The sequence below is a fragment of the Parambassis ranga genome, unplaced genomic scaffold (assembly GCF_900634625.1).
Source record: "Parambassis ranga unplaced genomic scaffold, fParRan2.1 scaffold_73_arrow_ctg1, whole genome shotgun sequence".
In the NCBI taxonomy this organism is placed as follows: domain Eukaryota; kingdom Metazoa; phylum Chordata; class Actinopteri; family Ambassidae; genus Parambassis; species Parambassis ranga.
Genome location: NW_021144814.1, coordinates 101,815 through 120,821, shown reverse-complemented (window position 1 = coordinate 120,821; position 19,007 = coordinate 101,815). Strand labels below are relative to the sequence as shown.

At 44.0% G+C, this 19,007-nt stretch overlaps 1 protein-coding gene and 1 long non-coding RNA gene across 3 annotated transcripts in view; both read right to left on the bottom strand.

Moving 5' to 3' along the window:
• The window catches only part of LOC114431377 (NACHT, LRR and PYD domains-containing protein 3-like), a 114,660-nt gene extending 100,397 nt beyond the window's left edge, over positions 1 to 14,263 (bottom strand). For both annotated transcript variants that reach the window (XM_028399007.1, XM_028399006.1), the window contains exons 1-2: positions 13,959 to 14,263; positions 10,974 to 11,108 (exon numbers count right to left, since the gene is read on the bottom strand). In XM_028399007.1, coding sequence (XP_028254808.1) covers positions 10,974 to 11,108; positions 13,959 to 14,251 — 428 coding nt within the window. In that variant the 5' untranslated portion in view covers positions 14,252 to 14,263. The remainder of the gene's footprint in view (positions 1 to 10,973; positions 11,109 to 13,958) is intronic.
• On the bottom strand, positions 637 to 1,128 carry LOC114431388 (uncharacterized). The gene is made up of 2 exons (XR_003670082.1): positions 1,094 to 1,128; positions 637 to 993 (listed from the first exon to the last, which is right to left on the bottom strand). It is a non-coding gene; the product is annotated as an uncharacterized LOC114431388 (long non-coding RNA).
• Positions 14,264 to 19,007: the final 4,744 nt, after the last annotated feature.

The following is a 19,007-nucleotide window of genomic DNA, read 5'->3' as shown; positions in this document are numbered from 1 at the left end:
CATGTTGTATTGGATGTTTCTTACCGTCCTCTGTAGTCAGCAGGCTCTGATGGAGCCATTCACTCACTTCAAATGCAGTTCAATGTGTGAGTAATCCAAGTAATCAGAGTACATTACTCCATCTGAGGAATACGTTACAGATGACATTTGAGGACATTAATCTGTGTTCTGTAACTGAAGACTTTTTCACAGTGTCCTTCCCAATACTGAACATGATCAATATTGATACAGTCATTGATGTTGTACATATGATGAAACATCAATGTGGAAGACATTATTTTATATATGTCTCCCACTGAGTCTCTTCTTCTTCTTCTTCTTCTTCTTCTTCTTCTTCTTCTTCTTCTTCTTCTTCTTCTTCTTCTTCTTCTTCTTCTTCTTCTTCTTCTTCTTCTTCTTCTTCTTCCCCTCTGACTTCACAGACGTTCACACACAAAGGTTCCGGACATAAATTCACAGATCTGACCAATCTCCTTCCTGATCCTGTGACCACACATATTCTGATTCATTTTGCCTTCATCAATAAGCTACATGTTGTTGGTCTGAGGTTGTGTTTGTCTAACACTGATCCGCGGTGGTCAGATGAACTTCTGTTCTACAAACCATCAGCATGATAAGAAGAGGAGCAAACCTTTAAACATGGCTGTCAAATCTTTAATAACATGTGTTCAAACAGACAGATGCTGCTGATTCAGTGCAGAACATTAAACATCATGTCAGACATGAGCTCAGAGATCATTAACTTATGATTGATGAGCTCAGAGCAGCTAATGAAGGATGGAGGAGAGAGATGGAGCTGGAACCATCATCAGTGCAGTCAGATACAGTATTGATCATCGATCCATACTGTGTGATCAGACTGATGTCCTTTGGTCTTCCTCAAAGTTGAAGGTCATAACACACCAGCATCCTGCCGATGGTTTCTGATTGGTCCCACTCCCATCAGATTCAAATGGATGGGGACACACACTCTGTCCTCTTCATGACTCCCACCTGCAGAGAGAATCAGAGATTCAGTGTGGAGGTGAGTGAGTGTTCACACAGACTCCATCAGCAACAAAGCAGCACAGACTGACTCCACCCCTCTACTGACCTCACAGTCTGCAGATTATAATCTGGACTCTGCACAAGATCCAGCAGCTGCTTCACTCCTGAATCCTGCAGGTTGTTTCCTCTCAGGTCCAGCTCTGTCAGATGGGAGGGGTTGGACTTCAGAGCTGAGGACAGAGCAGCACAGCTGATCTCTGACAGACTGCAGTCAATCAATCTGAATAAAGAAAAACAGATGAAATCATTGATGATCAATCAGATGTTTGAGATGTTCAGATCAACATCACTGTGTCCTCATCAACATGTCAGCACAACATTCACACACCTGTCCATGTCACACAGATCAATAACATGCTGCTGACCTCAGTCTGTCTCTACAGGGTCAATACTGGATCAATACTTGAATCAGCTGCATGTATTAATCAAGTAAACACTGAAACTAATCAGAGTTCAGAGGATCAGAGAGGACAAACATTCCCTTTAAGGACTAACAGAGGACATGTTCTGTAACAAACACTGGTCTTTGTGACCACAGACTGAATTTAGAACAACTAAAGATCATTTACAGATTCATGGATGAAGCTCTGTGTGAACATCCATTAAACATCAAACATCTACAACAGGAACAGAGAACTGACCTCAGAGTCTGCAGTCTGCAGTCTGGACTCTGCAGAAACCCACACAGCTGCTCCACTCCTGAATCCTGCAGCTTGTTCCAGCTCAGGCTCAGCTCTGTCAGATGGGAGGGGTTGGACTTCAGAGCTGAGGCCAGAGCAGCACAGCTGATCTCTGACAGACCACAGTCCCACAATCTGAATAAAGAAAAACAGATGAAATCATTGATGATCAATCAGATGTTCTTTTTTTATTTGAGATGTTCCAGGGCTCTAGACTAACTTTTTTCTTAGGTGCACCGCATCACATTTAATATCGTAGTTTGTTTTTCAATCTCTGTCCATATATTTTATGGATCAGGCCTTAACTTGACATCTATCTTAACACAGAAGTTCTTTTCTTCTCTCATCATCTACAGCTATATCTACTGTTTACCTGATGGAGCCAAAGTTTTAGAAACACTGAGGTCCAAACATTGATCTCCATACAAATCATCCTAAAATGAATTTGGACTTTGTATAATGAACACAGTTAAATAGAATAGAATAGAATAGAATAGAATAGAATAGAATAGAATAGAAAATACTTTATTCATCCCAAGCCAGGAAATTTCACTATTGCAGCAGCAAAATACAGTCACTCAAGCAAACTAAAAAACATACCTCTAACGGTAAAAATTAAACAGTATAAACATTATTTACAGCAAAGTAAAAAATAAACATAAGTGAAGAAGCAAAAATGTGCAATTTGGTATGAAGTGATGAAATGATATGATATACAAGAACAGCAGTGTGCAATTTGAAAGTGAAAAAACCTAAACCTTGTGCAAAATACAAATAAGTCAATAAATAAACTGATAATTCATATTATGGACAAACTAGCCAACAAGTCTGCCTGTCAGAAATCCATGATGAAGAAGAGTTCATACAGCACTCTTCATTTCCTGTTTGCTTTCTCTCTGTATTTTCTGGCTGTCGCTCCTCACTTATCTATCTGCCACTGTGACTTCAAATAATATTCAAATCATATACACCTTTATTTATTTCATACTTGTGATTGAGATATATATTTAGTTTTCTTCAACACATTTCTAGTGTAGCTACAGTATCTCTCCTCATCTTCCTCACCTCTTCCTCAGTGTCTCCTCTCTTTCTAAAGCTGAGCTCCAGCTGACAGAACCTTTTCATTCTGTCTGTTACAGGAGGAACACTTTTATGCAGATATCATCCTGGCAGTCAATGGTCCACTATAGCAGGATAATAACAATACTTTTTAAATGGTATAACTCCTTAAAACCAGCTGACTGCTGTCAGTCAGAGTGAATCAGCCTTCATGGATGAACCACACAGGTCAGATAACACTGTCCTCAGACCTGCTGTTCACTCTATCATAATGCTGCGAGCACGTCACGCCCCCTCCCTGAACATGACCGGCTCGTTATCATCATTCAGGTCAACAGCAAATTAGCATAGTAGCAACAAACCCTCCTCCTCCGCTACATGTTCACCTGAACTGTGGTTCCTGCTGTTCACCAGTGAAACATCTTTAATACCTGTCTGTCTGTCTGTCTGCCTGTCTGTCTGTCTGTCTGTGTGCTGCTGTGTGGTGCAGTCAGAGGGCCGTATGAGTTCTGCACACATGTTTCAAAAAGTCCGAACGAAACTAACTTTGTTCTTTGTTCTTGTTCTCGTCACAACAGATTTCTCTGTTCTCGTGGCGTATGGAACAAGCTTTAGCACAAAGCATCAGCTCTTCTCAGATTCGTCTTCTTCTTCTGGATTTCCTGCGGTCTCGGTCTGACTGCAGCAGACACAATTTCAAACATACACACACGGGGTCCCACCCTTCACTGTCTCTGATTGGTTTAGAACACGATATGAGCCTGATGTGTGTCTGTTGTTGGACCACAGGGAGAGAGTCGCAGAGAATGTGTCTCCCTCTAACAGCTGGTCGCACCGGTGCAACCTCAGATATTTTTTGGTTGCAACATGAGAAATTAGGTCGCACTCTTGAGCCCTGTGTTCAGATCAACATCACTGTGTCTTCATCAACATGTCAGCACAACATTCACACACCTGTCCATGTCACACAGATCAATAACATGCTGCTGACCTCAGTCTGTCTCTACAGGGTCAATACTGGATCAATACTTGAATCAGCTGCATGTATTCATCAAGTAAACACTGAAACTAATCAGAGTTCAGAGGATCAGAGAGGACAAACATTCCCTTTAAGGACTAACAGAGGACATGTTCTGTAACAAACACTGGTCTTTGTGACCACAGACTGAATTTAGAACAACTAAAGATCATTTACAGATTCATGGATGAAGCTCTGTGTGAACATCCATTAAACATCAAACATCTACAACAGGAACAGAGAACTGACCCCAGAGTCTGCAGTCTGCAGTCTGGACTCTGCAGAAACCCACAAAGCTGCTCCACTCCTGAATCCTGCAGGTCGTAGTTCCCTCCCAGGTCCAGCTCTGTCAGATGGGAGGGGTTGGACTTCAGAGCTGAGACCAGAGCAGCACAGCTGATCTCTGACAGAAAGCTGTCAAACAATCTGAATAAAGAAAAACAGATGAAATCATTGATGATCAATCAGATGTTCTTTTTTTATTTGAGATGTTCCAGGGCTCTAGACTAACTTTTTTCTTAGGTGCACCGCATCACATTTAATATCGTAGTTTGTTTTTCAATCTCTGTCCATATATTTTATGGATCAGGCCTTAACTTGACATCTATCTTAACACAGAAGTTCTTTTCTTCTCTCATCATCTACAGCTATATCTACTGTTTACCTGATGGAGCCAAAGTTTTAGAAACACTGAGGTCCAAACATTGATCTCCATACATATCATCCTAAAATGAATTTGGACTTTGTATAATGAACACAGTTACATAGAATAGAATAGAATAGAATAGAATAGAATAGAATAGAATAGAATAGAATAGAATTTCACTGTTGCAGCAGCAAAATACAGTCACTCAAGCAAACTAAAAAACATACCTCTAACAGTAAAAATTAAACAGTATAAACATTATTTACAGCAAAGTAAAAAATAAACATAGGTGCAGAAGCAAAAATGTGCAATTTGGTATGAAGTGATGAAATGATATGATATACAAGAACAGCAGTGTGCAATTTGAAAGAGAAAAAACCTAAACCTTGTGCAAAATACAAATAAGTAAATAAATAAAGTGATAATTCATATTATGGACAAACTAGCCAACAAGTCTGCCTGTCAGAAATCCATGATGAAGAAGAGTTCATACAGCACTCTTCATTTCCCTGTTTGCTTTCTCTCTGTATTTTCTGGCTGTCGCTCCTCACTTATCTATCTGCCACTGTGACTTCAAATAATATACAAATCATATACACCTTTATTTATTTCATACTTGTGATTGAGATATATATTTAGTTTTCTTCAACACGTTTCTAGTGTAGCTACAGTATCTCTCCTCATCTTCCTCACCTCTTCCTCAGTGTCTCCTCTCTTTCTAAAGCTGAGCTCCAGCTGACAGAACCTTTTCATTCTGTCTGTTACAGGAGGAACACTTTTATGCAGATATCATCCTGGCAGTCAATGGTCCACTATAGTAGGATAATAACAATACTTTTGAAATGGTATAACTCCTTAAAACCAGCTGACTGCTGTCAGTCAGAGTGAATCAGCCTTCATGGATGAACCACACAGGTCAGATAACACTGTCCTCAGACCTGCTGTTCACTCTATCATAATGCTGCGAGCACGTCACGCCCCCTCCCTGAACATGACCGGCTCGTTATCATCCGTCATTCAGGTCAACAGCTAATTAGCATAGTAGCAACAAACCCTCCTCCTCCACTACCTCTGATTGGTTTAGACCACGATATGAGCCTGATGTGTGTCTGTTGTTGGACCACAGGGAGAGAGTCGCAGAGAATGTGTCTCCCTCTAACAGCTGGTCGCACCGGTGCAACCTCAGATATTTCTTGGTTGCAACATGAGAAATTAGGTCGCACTCTAGAGCCCTGTGTTCAGATCAACATCACTGTGTCCTCATCAACATGTCAGCACAACATTCACACACCTGTCCATGTCACACAGATCAATAACATGCTGCTGACCTCAGTCTGTCTCTACAGGGTCAATACTGGATCAATACTTGAATCAGCTGCATGTATTCATCAAGTAAACACTGAAACTAATCAGAGTTCAGAGGATCAGAGAGGACAAACATTCCCTTTAAGGACTAACAGAGGACATGTTCTGTAACAAACACTGGTCTTTGTGACCACAGACTGAATTTAGAACAACTAAAGATCATTTACAGATTCATGGATGAAGCTCTGTGTGAACATCCATTAAACATCAAACATCTACAACAGGAACAGAGAACTGACCCCAGAGTCTGCAGTCTGCAGTCTGGACTCTGCAGAAACCCACACAGCTGCTCCACTCCTGAATCCTGCAGGTTGTTTCCTCCCAGGTTCAGCTCTGTCAGATGGGAGGGGTTGGACTTCAGAGCTGAGGCCAGAGCAGCACAGCTGATCTCTGACAGACTGCAGCGACATAATCTGAATAAAGAAAAACAGATGAAATCATTGATGATCAATCAGATGTTTGAGATGTTCAGATCAACATCACTGTGTCCTCATCAACATGTCAGCACAACATTCACACACCTGTCCATGTCACACAGATCAATAACATGCTGCTGACCTCAGTCTGTCTCTACAGGGTCAACAGGTGCTGGCAGGGCTCAAACCTACACATGACACGTCTGCTTTGTTGACGTTGTAACTTCAGGGTTGGAGCTGTGCTTCCTCTCAGTGTCTCTCTGTGTCTCCTTCCAACAGCGTCCTTAAGGCTGCACTGGTGTCCAACATGTTAGGTATGGACTTACTGAATCAGACCCATGAGCCTCAGCAGCTCCTGTTCTTCCTGTGGAGGGAGTATCTGTGTCACTGCTCTCACTGCTCCTCATCCAGCTTCAGAGCGCCTGCACTGTGTGTGTGTATGATGACTCTGATTTCATTGGTCCTCATGAAACACCTGCAGGACAGTGTTTGTTCCAGGCTTAAATCCACATGTGCTGTGAGCTGCCTCTTGGTGTTCAGTCTTTCCTGTGTCTGCTGTACTTTTGGTATCTTTTGTCCTGACTCTTCCTGACATCTTCACCTCTGCTTCTTCTCTCACAGCTTTGACTTGTTGTTCTTCATCTGGACAGATATCAAACATCAACATCTTTCTCAGGTGTCAGATCTGCTGCCTCTCACCTGCTCATTAGTTATGACACATACAGTTCTGTCATGAGAATCATCCAGCTCTCCTTATCTTTATTTTTAAATCACTAAACACTGAGAGCTTCCTCCTGTTTCTGGGCTCTTGTGAAGAACATGTGTTGTATATGAGCTGGGTTCTTCAGGTCCACATCACTCTTTAAACGTCCTCTTCAGCGCCTCTCTTTGATCTCTTTTGTTGTCCTCAAAATCAAACTATTACAAACTCTGATCAGCTCTTCTCCTGTGATGGACTGTCTCTGAATTTTCCATCATACTGCTGGCAGCACAGAGACAGAGCCCTGAATCCAGGTCCTCCAGGTTTCTGTCAGGGTGCCATGCAGACTCAGGTGTGGTGGGGGCTGAAACTGCACCATGCTCTTCTTCTGATGTGATATTCAGACAGTGAAACATTCATATAAACCAGGCCTGACTAACAGGAGCATTTCAGAGACCTGTCCTGGCCGGACTTCATTAGAATCATTTCTATACAGTGTATGTACTGAACCCCAGACACTAGCTACGTTTTAAAGGCTGTTAAAACCTGAGAGGAGGAAGGAGGAGGATTGTTCTGCCATCCCTTTACATCAGCCTCCTTTTCTACCACTCTCTGTGCACACATATATTCTCACTTATATATCAGTCTGCTTCTGTTGATGGACAGGAAGACGTCCAAAGGACACCAGTGTGAAGAAGATGATGGTCCTTCAATCAAACTGTCTGTGGATCCTTCTCTACCAGTGCTCTGTGCAGTCTGAGACAAAATGGACTTCCATTGTTATCATCTATGATAATAATGACAACTGACCTCAGAGCCTGCAGTCTGCAGTGAGGACTCTGCAGTCCAACACACAGCTGCTCCACTCCTGAATCCTGCAGGTGGAAGTTCTCACTCAGGTCCAGTTCTGTCAGATGGGGGTTGGACTTCAGAGCTGAGGCCACAACTTCACAGTGAGTCTCTGAGAGTCCACAGACAGAAAGTCTGTCAAACACCAAAAACAGAAAACATGTTATTAAAGAAGACACTTAATGTGGACCTTATTTGAAGACAGGTGGACACGTCCTGTTGGACATGTTGCTCTGCACATCAGTGGTTGAACCTGTCTGATCTGACTGTTTGACATGAAACAATAATCCTCATTAGAATGTTAATCTGTGCAGATGAAGCAGAGAACATGGAGTTCTGTAAATATTCTGGATGATTCTGTCCGTGTGAAAGCAGATCACTGTGACATCATCAACATGATGTCATCACTGTAACGCTGCAGCTAAAGCTACACACTGAGGCCGATCATGGTGTTCAGAGATTTAACAGCCTTCAACACAAACAACACAGCTGAAGAACATCTGAGACAAAGACAAAGCTGACACGTGGACCTCTGAAGAACCACACAGTGTGGATCTGTGAAGACCTGAACCACTAATCTACACTGATTCACAATCATCATCACATCTGGACTCACTGAGCCTTCCTGCAGTTCCTCACAGCTGGAATCAGTCTCTGTCGTCCCTCCTCTGATGTGTTGTACTTGCTCAGGTCCAGCTCCTCCAGGACCTCCTCTGACATCTGCAGCATGTAGGCCAGAGCTGAGCAGTGGACCTCAGAGAGTTCCTTCTCTGATCTGGTCCCTGACTGCAGGAACTCTTGGATCTCCTGATGGACTGAGAGCTCGTTCATCTCCATCAGACAGTGGAAGATGTTGATGCTTCTGTCAGGAGAGATTTTATCAGTGTTCATCTTCTTCAGGTTGTTGATGGCTCTCTGGATGGTTTCTGGTCTGTTCTCTGTCTGACCCAGCAGGCCTCTGAAGAGTTTCTGGATGATTCCTGGTCTGGTCTCTGTCTGACCCAGCAGGCCTCCTAAGAGCCTCTGGTTGGACTGCAGAGAGAGGCCATGAAGGAAGCGAACCACCAGGTCCATGTGGCCATGTTTACTCTGCAGAGATTTCTCCATGACTCTCTTCAGGAAGTCATCCAGAGAGGAGTGTCTGTAGTTGTCTCCCAGGAAGTCCTCCAGCCCCTCGGTGGTCCTGTTGGTGTAACAGAGGATCAGGTGGAGAGCAGCCAGAAACTCCTGAACACTCAGATGGATGAAGCAGAACACCTTGTCCTGGTACAGGCCTCTCTCCTCTTTAAAGATCTGTGTGAACAGTCCTGAGCACACTGAGGCTGCTCTGATATCGATGCCACACTCTGTCAGGTCTGATTCATAGAAGATCAGGTTTCCTTTCTGCAGCTGCTCAAAAGCCAGTTTCCCCAGAGACCGGATCATCTTCCTGCTCTCTGGACTCCAGTGTGGATCTGTCTCAGCTCCTCCTTCATACTTGACCCTCTTTACTTTGGCCTGAACCACCAGGAGGTGGATGTACATCTCAGTCAGGGTCCTGGGCAGCTCTCCTCCCTCTCTGGTCTCCAACATGTCCTCCAGAACTGTGGCAGTGATCCAGCAGAAGACCGGGATGTGGCACATGATGTGGAGGCTCCGTGATGTCTTGATGTGGGAGACGATCCTGCTGGCCTGCTCCTCCTCTCTGAACCTCCTCCTGAAGTACTCCTCCTTCTGTGGGTGGGTGAACCCTCTGACCTCTGTCACCATGTCCACACAGTCAGGAGGGATCTGATTGGCTGCTGCAGGTCTTGTGGTGATCCAGAGGCGAGCAGAGGGAAGCAGCTTCCCCCTGATGAGGTTTGTCAGCAGCACATGCACTGAGGTGGACTCTGTGACATCAGTCAGGACCTGAGTGTTGTGGAAGTCCAGAGGAAGTCGACACTCATCCAGACCGTCAAAGATGAAGAGCACCTGGAGGTGCTGGAAGCTGCAGATTCCTGCCTCTTTGGTTTCAGGGAAGAAGTGATGAACAAGCTCCACCAAGCTGAACCGTTTCTCTCTCAGCACATTCAGCTCTCTGAAAGTGAATGGAAATGTGAAGTGGACGTCCTGGTGGTCTTTGTCTTCAGCCCAGTCCAGACTGAACTTCTGTGTTAGGACTGTTTTCCCGATGCCAGCCACTCCCTGTGTCATCACTGTTCTGATATGTTCCTGTCTTCCAGGTGAGCCTTTAAAGAGGTCTGCTGGTCTGATGGGGGTTTCTGGTCTGTGTGCTTTCCTGGATGCTGCTTCAACCTGTCTGACCTCATGGTCCTGGTTGACCCCTGCAGTCCCCCCCTCTGTGATGTAGAGCTCTGTGTAGATCTGGTTCAGAAGGGTCGGCTCTCCTGCTTTAGCGATGCCCTCAAACACACACTGGAACTTCTCCTTCAGGTTAGACTTGAGTTTAGGTCCTGCAGATCCTGAACAAACAGTAAATGTGATGAGTGACTGAACTTCCTGACAGTCTTCAGTCAGAAGTGACAGATGTGCTGCAGATGTCTGCATCATGTTAACAGCAGAGTGTGTAGATGGAAACTTCATTTCCTCTTTCCATCATGTTAAAGCTCTTAAATCCTCTTACTGCTTTGCAGACGCTCAGCCAGCTCCTCCTGCTCCATCCTCCTCAGGAAGTCCACCGTGATCTGCACAAAGGACTCTCTGCTCCTCCTCTGCTCTTCATCCTCCTCATCCTCCCTCTGGCTCTCACAGCATTCTGGGTAATCTAGACTCAGAAGCTTCTGGATCTTCTTCAGCTCGTCCTTCACAAAAGTGAGGATGTTGTCCTCCAGCAGCTGGAACAGAGAGACACAAACATCAGGTCCATGTTGGACAGACTGACAGTCCGCTGGTCTACAAAGTGCAGCATGGAGACACAACAACACAACACATGGACCAGCAGCTGTTCTACATGTACACACCTGAAATATGGAGTCCAGCTGTGTCTGATGCTGCTGGGCAGACGGACCACCGGGAGTCTCTGAGGTCTGCTGGTGGACTCTGTGGACCAATCAGGAACAGTTAGCCCACATGATGTCACATGATGTCAGCACACATGCAGAAACAGCAGCTGTTTCCAGAGTGTGTGTTCTGTGCTGAACACACACGGCTGTGCTCTGAAACAGGCCGTCAGCTCTGAACCTGCAGCTGTTTGAAGCAACTCAGATCTTACTGCTTCAAGGAAGACCGGATTTCTCCTTTAAATTCAGTGATGTTATCCTTTGACTGATCACTCCTCAGAGACACACAGCTGGGTCCTGGTCCTGGTCCTGGTCCTGGTCCTGGTGAGTCTGGTCTCTTCTTGTTCCTGGTACAGAGATAAAAATCATCAGCTGATGTTTCACAGTGACTGCAGGAGGAAGAAGCAGCTACCAGAAGAAAGGAGCCATGTGTTACTGTGTGTGTGTGTTACTGTGTGTGTTACTGTGTGTGTGTGTGTGTGTTACAGTTTTTTTCCAATTGCTTACACACTAAAATTAAAACTTTCCCACAATTAACAAAACCTCACACTCAAGGAGCAAACACTGGCCTAGAGGTGCATAACTGTACGCACATTGTCAGCTTCACACTTTTTGCAACACACTAAAATAAATAGTCGACTATTTGAATATTGGATCATCACAATACTAATCCACGCTGTGTGTCACAGTAGAGTATTCGTCCTTTTCTTGTTTTTATTTTTTCAAAAGCCTGGCGCTGTAATAAAGTGATGGAACGGCATCCATTAATGATCTACAGCAGATATCCAGCTGGGGGCGCTGTGTGAGGCTGTAGTGTGTGTGTGTGTGTGTGTGTGTGTGTGTGCGAAGCAGCAAAAAGGAGACGAACATGGATGAGACGGCTGGACAAACACAAGTATCCACAGTGTGGAAATACTTCACCAAAACAGAGAAAGCCGTTAGTTGCAATATATGCGAGGCTGTCCTAAAGTACCATGGCAGTACCACTACAATGCATAACCATTTGAAGCTACACCCCGTCATGGCTAGTTGCTCCAGCAGCAGAGAGAACCACCAACACCAAACAACAATCAAAGACTTCACCATCTATCCCAGCTACCAGCACCTAAAGTGAGAGAGTTTCCTCCTTGGCTGGGAACACGATCACCCCTCAGAGAGCAAGCTGACACCCAGCTCATGTGGACGCCCTTGTTTTCTTGAACACAGACCAGGAGCACAAGAATAGGATTATTAAAGAGGAGGTCTTTGACCAAATAACTGTTTGTAGCTCACTGGAAAATGTTTTTTTCTTACACTTTCCTTATGGCAATTGTCGGGGTGAAAATCCCCTTGTTTCCTTCTGATCACCCCCTGAATTAGTTTGTAAGGAAGGAGCGGATAAATTCTGGTCTCAAAATTATAATTTATTAAACAATGAGGCAAATTCTGAGTCGCAGAGCTCTGGGTTGTTGCACACAAAGAACCAAACAAGAACAACACAAGAACAGGACAACCAACAAGAACAAACAACCACACAGCAACAACGAACAATGCAACAACAACTGGACATGGGATTCACACATTGATATACCACATGGGCGTTCCTGCCTGCCGGCCCACAGGGGCATCTACCGCCCCCCTGCAGACCCTGGTTCATACAGCAACTAGACCATTAGTGTTTACTGCCAAATAAGGTAAAACTTCAATTCCTCAAATCTCATAGGTTGTGAGTCCAATCTGGGGGTGACCATAACATGGGGCACTCAGGAGAAAAACACATTCCTTTAGAATCTGGCTTTTATCAGGTCAAAGGTGCTGCTGTCCTTAGTCTGAATTTATGACCATCTCGTACCAACCGGAGCTCCAGAGAGCAGAAAAACAACTGATCTCATCTGCCACAGCCTGAACTGCAGAAAACAAAGTTATATGACACACTATGAAATTACTTATTAATACATTCAGTATCCTCGAATTACTTTGATTTTCTATAAAATTTCCTAACACATAAACACTTATGAAAATCACATTATTAAGCGCTAAACACATATAAACATGAATACTTATATATCTAAACAAACTGCATGTTAACACCATGCAGAATAAATTCTTTCACCCAACACGTTGCGCTGTGGTGAGAAATAAATTACAACTGTAAACTTAATGTAACGCTGGACATTTATGTTTATTGGTATCAACTTTTTATCCGTTGTTGATCTTGTATTTCAAACAGTCTGAGGCACATTCAGAGGTTTTGAACCGCCATCCAATGACCACCAATGGCAGCATCGGTGGCGCATAGATTTAAAAAAAACTTCTGGCTAATATTATTAAGAATTCGATGAATATTAAAATTCAGTATTCGTGAATGTCCTAGTATGAATTTGACACCTCATGAACCAATTGGTTAACCACAGCCAGCAGGTGTGCACACACACTGGTGCTTAATTGTAGACACACCGATCAGGTTTAAGCACTATAAAAAGGCAACAGGCAAGTTCAATAATGCATCAGACTTGGAGAAATTCAAGCCCATGTTGTCAATGATCAAAAAATTTTCAATAATGTCCAACAGGCCGTGTCCTTTAAAAACATCCAGTTGTGATGAAACAACTGTATAAAGTGCCGTTTGAAAGAAATTCAGGCAGGTGAAAGTCCTGCGGCGTGAACATGTGTTGGTATGTTGTGTTCACTAAGTGTAGCATTGTGTGCTGCACACAACCTTTGTACAGTACATGTCATTTTACTGTGCAGCAGAAACTGGTTTCATCAACACCCATAATTCACAGTTCAGTACCTTCCACCATACTCCCCCTTCCTACACCCCATGGAGGAGTTCTTTTCAGCACGGCGGTGGAAGGTTCATGTTCTTTAACAATATCTCGAAAAATAATCAGACCCAGACTGCATCATTAGAAAGGCAGAAATGTGACAAGTGTTTCAGATCCAGTGCAGCAGTGTGTCAGTGGCTCAAATGAACCATGTGGCACCAAAATGGGCTTTTGGTGAATTATTGTACAGTTTGAATTAAGTGTTTTGTTTTGGAAAAGATCTGAGATGCTCTGCTCCTTGTGTGTAGATGTGTGGATCGTGTGCAGAGTTTTGACAAAATGAGCCTTGTTTTTAAAATCGTGCCTAAGAAATCGTAAAAAACTGTAAAGTGCTCTGAAACAGGCCGTCAGCTCTGAACCTGCAGCTGTTTGAAGCAACTCAGATCTTACCGCTTCAAGGAAGACCGGACTTCTCCTTTAAATTCAGTGATGATATCCTTTGACTGATCACTCCTCAGAGACACACAGCTGGGTCCTGGTCCTGGTCCTGGTTCTGGTGAGTCTGGTCTCTTCTTGTTCCTGGTACAGAGATAAAAATCATCAGCTGATGTTTCACAGTGAGTGCAGGAGGAAGAAGCAGCTACCAGAAGAAAGGAGCCATGTGTTACTGTGTGTGTTACTGTGTGTGTGTATGTGGGAATCTTGTCCTTCGGGTGAGCCAGTCTCTGTCTCAGTGTTGTCATAGGTTTGAAATTTCAAACCTATATATGCAGTCCAGTGCAGTGAGGAATGCTCTGATCTGTACATTGGAGAAACTAAACAACCACTCCACAGAAGAATGGCTCAGCACAGGAGAGCCACCTCCTCAGGACCAGACTCAGCTGTTCACCTCCACCTCAAAGACAAAGGACACTCCTTTGAGGACAACAATGTCCACATTTTAGACAGGGAGGAAAGGTGGTATGAAAGAGGAGTCAAGGAAGCCATCTATGTTAAGCTGGAAAAACCTTCCCTTAACAGAGGTGGTGGCCTCAGACATCATCTTTCTACCACATACAATGCAGTGATTCCATCCATTCCCAGGAAGTTTGCACATACTCACAGCAAGAACAAAGGGCTGTCAACCAGTCCCCCTCCGGCAGTTTCATAGTCGTTAGCCAGTCGTTAGACACACCTGGCCCAGTCAGCCAGAACATCACAGGTAAGTATGGAAAGTTTTTTAAGTTTTACCCAGACCCACCCACTGAGGTCTGTAACCACATATAAACCATGTTTCCCCACCAAACAGTTAGAACTGATGAAGCTGCTTGGATGAGCAGCGAAACGTCTTCTAGAAAACTCTACAAGTCCAGACGCCTTGCTTCAATCTTCTCTACGTATGATGACCTGGATGACTGAGAATCTTCATCAACATTTGTAAACCATGATTTAGTTTGTCATGTGAGCAGACTGTCTGTTATAAACTGTGATGTTTTACTGGTGCAGCAGAGCAGTCCGTCTTTGCTTGTCAGCTGTACAATGAGACGCGGCACTTCTCTCAAAAAGACTCCGTCATTCAGTACGCGTCTGTCGTAAGGCACGTCATCACGTTTTTACGTCTCGTTGACATGCACTGCAAACCTATGTAAACATTAAATTACAGACCCTTTGAGATCAGCACTAAATGACTCCCACCTAGTCTACCTGACATTTTACTGATGTCTGCTGCTCCTAAACCAGACCTGCCACATAGGATCAGATCTCACCTGCACAGCAGAGTCAATAACTTGCCTGTTGCTCTGTTATCACAATCACGCAGTTTCTGAATGTTTTAAATTTATGCTGTATATTCACATAACATTTTCTGATCTGTTCATCTGAATGATAAGATGTTATTTTGTTTGCTGTGTAAGATGTAACATATTACAAAACAGCATACACATTTTTTATTGTTTAAAATAATGACATCGGGGATTGTTGGCCCTCGGAGACTTTCGCATTATTGAATCTGGCCCTTCCCGAAAAAAGTTTGGCCACCCCTGGTCCACACAGAGACAGTCAGAGACAAGAGTCCTCACAGAGACACACAGACAGACAGAGTCCTCACAGAGACACACAGACAGACAGAGTCCTCACAGAGACACACAGACAGACTCACCGTCACACAGAGAAAAAGAAGCTGCGCCACAAGCGGAGGACAAAGTGAAAGTAAAGTTTGATCAGACTCACCGAGCAGTCAGTTCTTCTTCCTCTTCCTCCTTCCAGTGTTAATTTTGTTGACGAATCATTTTCGTCATAGTTTTCGTTAACAACCTTTTTTTGCTGATAAAAATGAGACGATAACTAAATAAAAACTAACGCACGGTGCCAGAAACGAAGATGAAATTATTGATGGAGACGAGATCCAATCAGAGCAAATTTTGTTTGTGGAAGGGAGGGACCAATCAGGAGACGGCGGCAGAGAGCCAAATGAAGACACCGCTGCTGATGGTTTTACAGCATGTGACTGTTTCTGAGTTGTCACTGAAGTATTTTGCTGTAGTTATGGAGGATTCATGAAGAAGGATTGATTCAAATAACACAAGTTAAAGCTGTGCCTGTTTTTATTGCACAATCAAACCTTAATTATTTCATGAAAAAATATACATCATAGAATTTTAAAACTTGTTGTGTTTATGCTTCGTAAAGAAGAAAGCAGGGTTTCCTTTTTGGTCTCTTTTATTTACCTACTGCTTCCAACTCGTTAGCCATAACACATGGGAACAGTCACACATACTTCTTCATTAGTTCCTTTTCTACATCACATACATTGTGACAGGTAAGTAGTGCATCCTAGTGGTACACATGTGTAATTACGACTGATCATCACAAAACTCTTTGATATTTAGTCAACTAAAAATAGACTAAAAGTTAAAAAATGTCAATGACTAAAATGTGACTACAATCAAATGACATTTTAGTCACAAGACTAAAATAAAAACAAAATCAGAAATTGCTGCCAATTAACACTGGTGTGTGTTACTGTGTGTGTGTTATGGTGTGTGTGAGTTAATGTGTGTGTGTTACTGTGTGTGTCTGTGTGTGTGTGTGTGTTATGGTGTGTGTGAGTTAATGTGTCTGTGTGTTACTGTGTGTGTCTGTGTGTGTGTGTTGCTGTGTGTGTGTGTGTGTTACCTGTTCATGTTGCTGAGCAGCTGCAGTGACAGATGTGCTTCTTCCTCTCTTTATTCTCACAGAGCCCTGCAGAGGACAACACAACACAAAGGCTGCAGTTTGTGACACAAAATGGCCGCTTTGCTGCGCTGGTCATGTGACATAAGAGAGGGCGTCACAATAAAAACTACAAGCGTCTACTAAACTTATTTTAGAGGCCAAAACAACACAAAGGACTGAAAAGCCTCACAGAGTGAGCAACAATCAACACACAGCAAAGTTTACAACGTCCATGTGGACAAAGGAGCTTTTACAGGAAATGTTCCAACAATCACAGAAATGCTGCCGACACCATGAAGTCATCAATATAGTTCAAACAGAAATCAATACGAAGACATGAAGGACACTTCAACACCTGAGGGACGAGACAGAGGACAGACTTCATTCAGGCTGCAGCAGGGAGCTGCTGGACAAAAGCTCCACCTCACTGAGCTGACTGTCCACACAGAGACAGTCAGAGACAAGAGTCCTCACAGAGACACACAGACAGACACAAGAGTCCTCACAGAGACACACAGACAGACACAAGAGTCCTCACAGAGACACAAAGGGTCCTCACAGAGACACACAGACAGACTCACCGTCACACAGAGAAAAAGACGCTGCGCCACAAGCAGAGGACAAAGTGAAAGTAAAGTTTGACCAGACTCACCGAGCAGTCAGTTCTTCTTTCTCTTCCTGCTGACTCTGACTCATCCACACAAGAAGCAGCAGCAGAGTTTGAGTCCATTGTCTCTGAGGACATATTTTCATCCAGCGGGGACCTGACAGAGACAGAATGCAGCTAGGATCTGGATCAGAGGACAGTTTAAAGTCACTGACACACTTCAGAGTTCACACAGAGCTCTGACCTGTTGCCAGCTGTTAGCGCCCCCTGCTGCTCATTCTCTTGGCTCCATTCACTTCAGCACTGTCGGTGTCCTCTGGGGAAAAAGACCACTTCAGTCCACTGGCATGAACAGGAAGTGGGACACTATCTTAGAAACTGGTTCTGGAGTAGAGTCTGTCCACTTCCTGTTACTGTGGGCCTGTCCTGTAGAGGGCGCTCTGCAGGCCCAGAGCCTGAACCCTGAGTGAGACCTTAGAAGCGGACAGAGTCCAGAAACACTCTGCTTTAACAGGAAGAAACCCTGAGCAGGACCCGGCTCATAAGAGGGACCGTCCTCCTGAGGGAGGACAGGAGGAGGACAGGACAGACAGGAAGAGACATGCAGCAAACATCAAAGCTCACAGAAGACAAAGCAGCTGAAACACTGGTTCATGTGGTCAGACAGAGTATTGATTATGTATCAGAGCTGATCAGTCCTTTGATCTTTCTCCCAGAAGAAACCAAACACTAAAACTCAATCTACAGAACTCATGGTTCTCCTCATGAATCCGGGCACTGACAGGTTTCCATACATTAGCAAACAGAAGCTAACAGAGTTAGCAGACAGACGAGGAGGCGGGGCTTTCTTCGTCTAGAAGCTTTATTGATCATTGTTTACATTTCACGATGCATTCCACAAACACGGCTCCAGCTGGGAGCATTTTATCGTCACAACTGAAGTATGAAGTTTATCATTCACAATTATACTTGCAGAACAAACAAATGCTCAAAGTTTCCCAAAGTCACAGCGAGTTGTAACTTGATGCAGACATCAGCTCCACAGACAGCATGGTTATTAATGACCTTTAATCCCTTTCTCTGTTTCTCTGAGCTGTGACCATCAGACTCACCTGACACTGATTTAATGATCAACTTATTGATCAGGCTGATTGATCATAAACTCAGGTTCGTTTCAACTGGTCATGTTTGTTTCAGAGTTATGATGATGGTGGATTATTGATTACACAGCATCATATTCTGATCATGTTTCATTACGTCAGTGACACACAGCAAAACATTTAACCCTTTCACTGCCAGTAAAAACACACTCAGACTGTGTGTGTCTGAGATTCATCCACCACATACTGAGAGTCCCAGAGAATAAATCAGTCACCTGTGGATCAAAGGTCGGTCTGAGTTCAGCCTGCAGCTCCACAGAAAAACATGGCCGTGGCAGGTGTGTGTGTGTGTGTGTGTGTGTGTGTGTCTGAATATCTGAGCTGGAGCTCTCACCTTGATGGAGTCCACCAGGTCCTGGACCAGGAACAGGTGTCTTAATTCACAGATGGTCTTGTTGATTTTGGCCAGGATCAGGTCACTGTACTTGTGGACCATGTCCTCAGACAGCGCCACCTCATGGTCCAGGTACTGCCTGCGAGGACACACAGACACACACAGAAAGGTCTGAGCAGAGGGTGGAGCAGGTCCGGCCTGTTCAG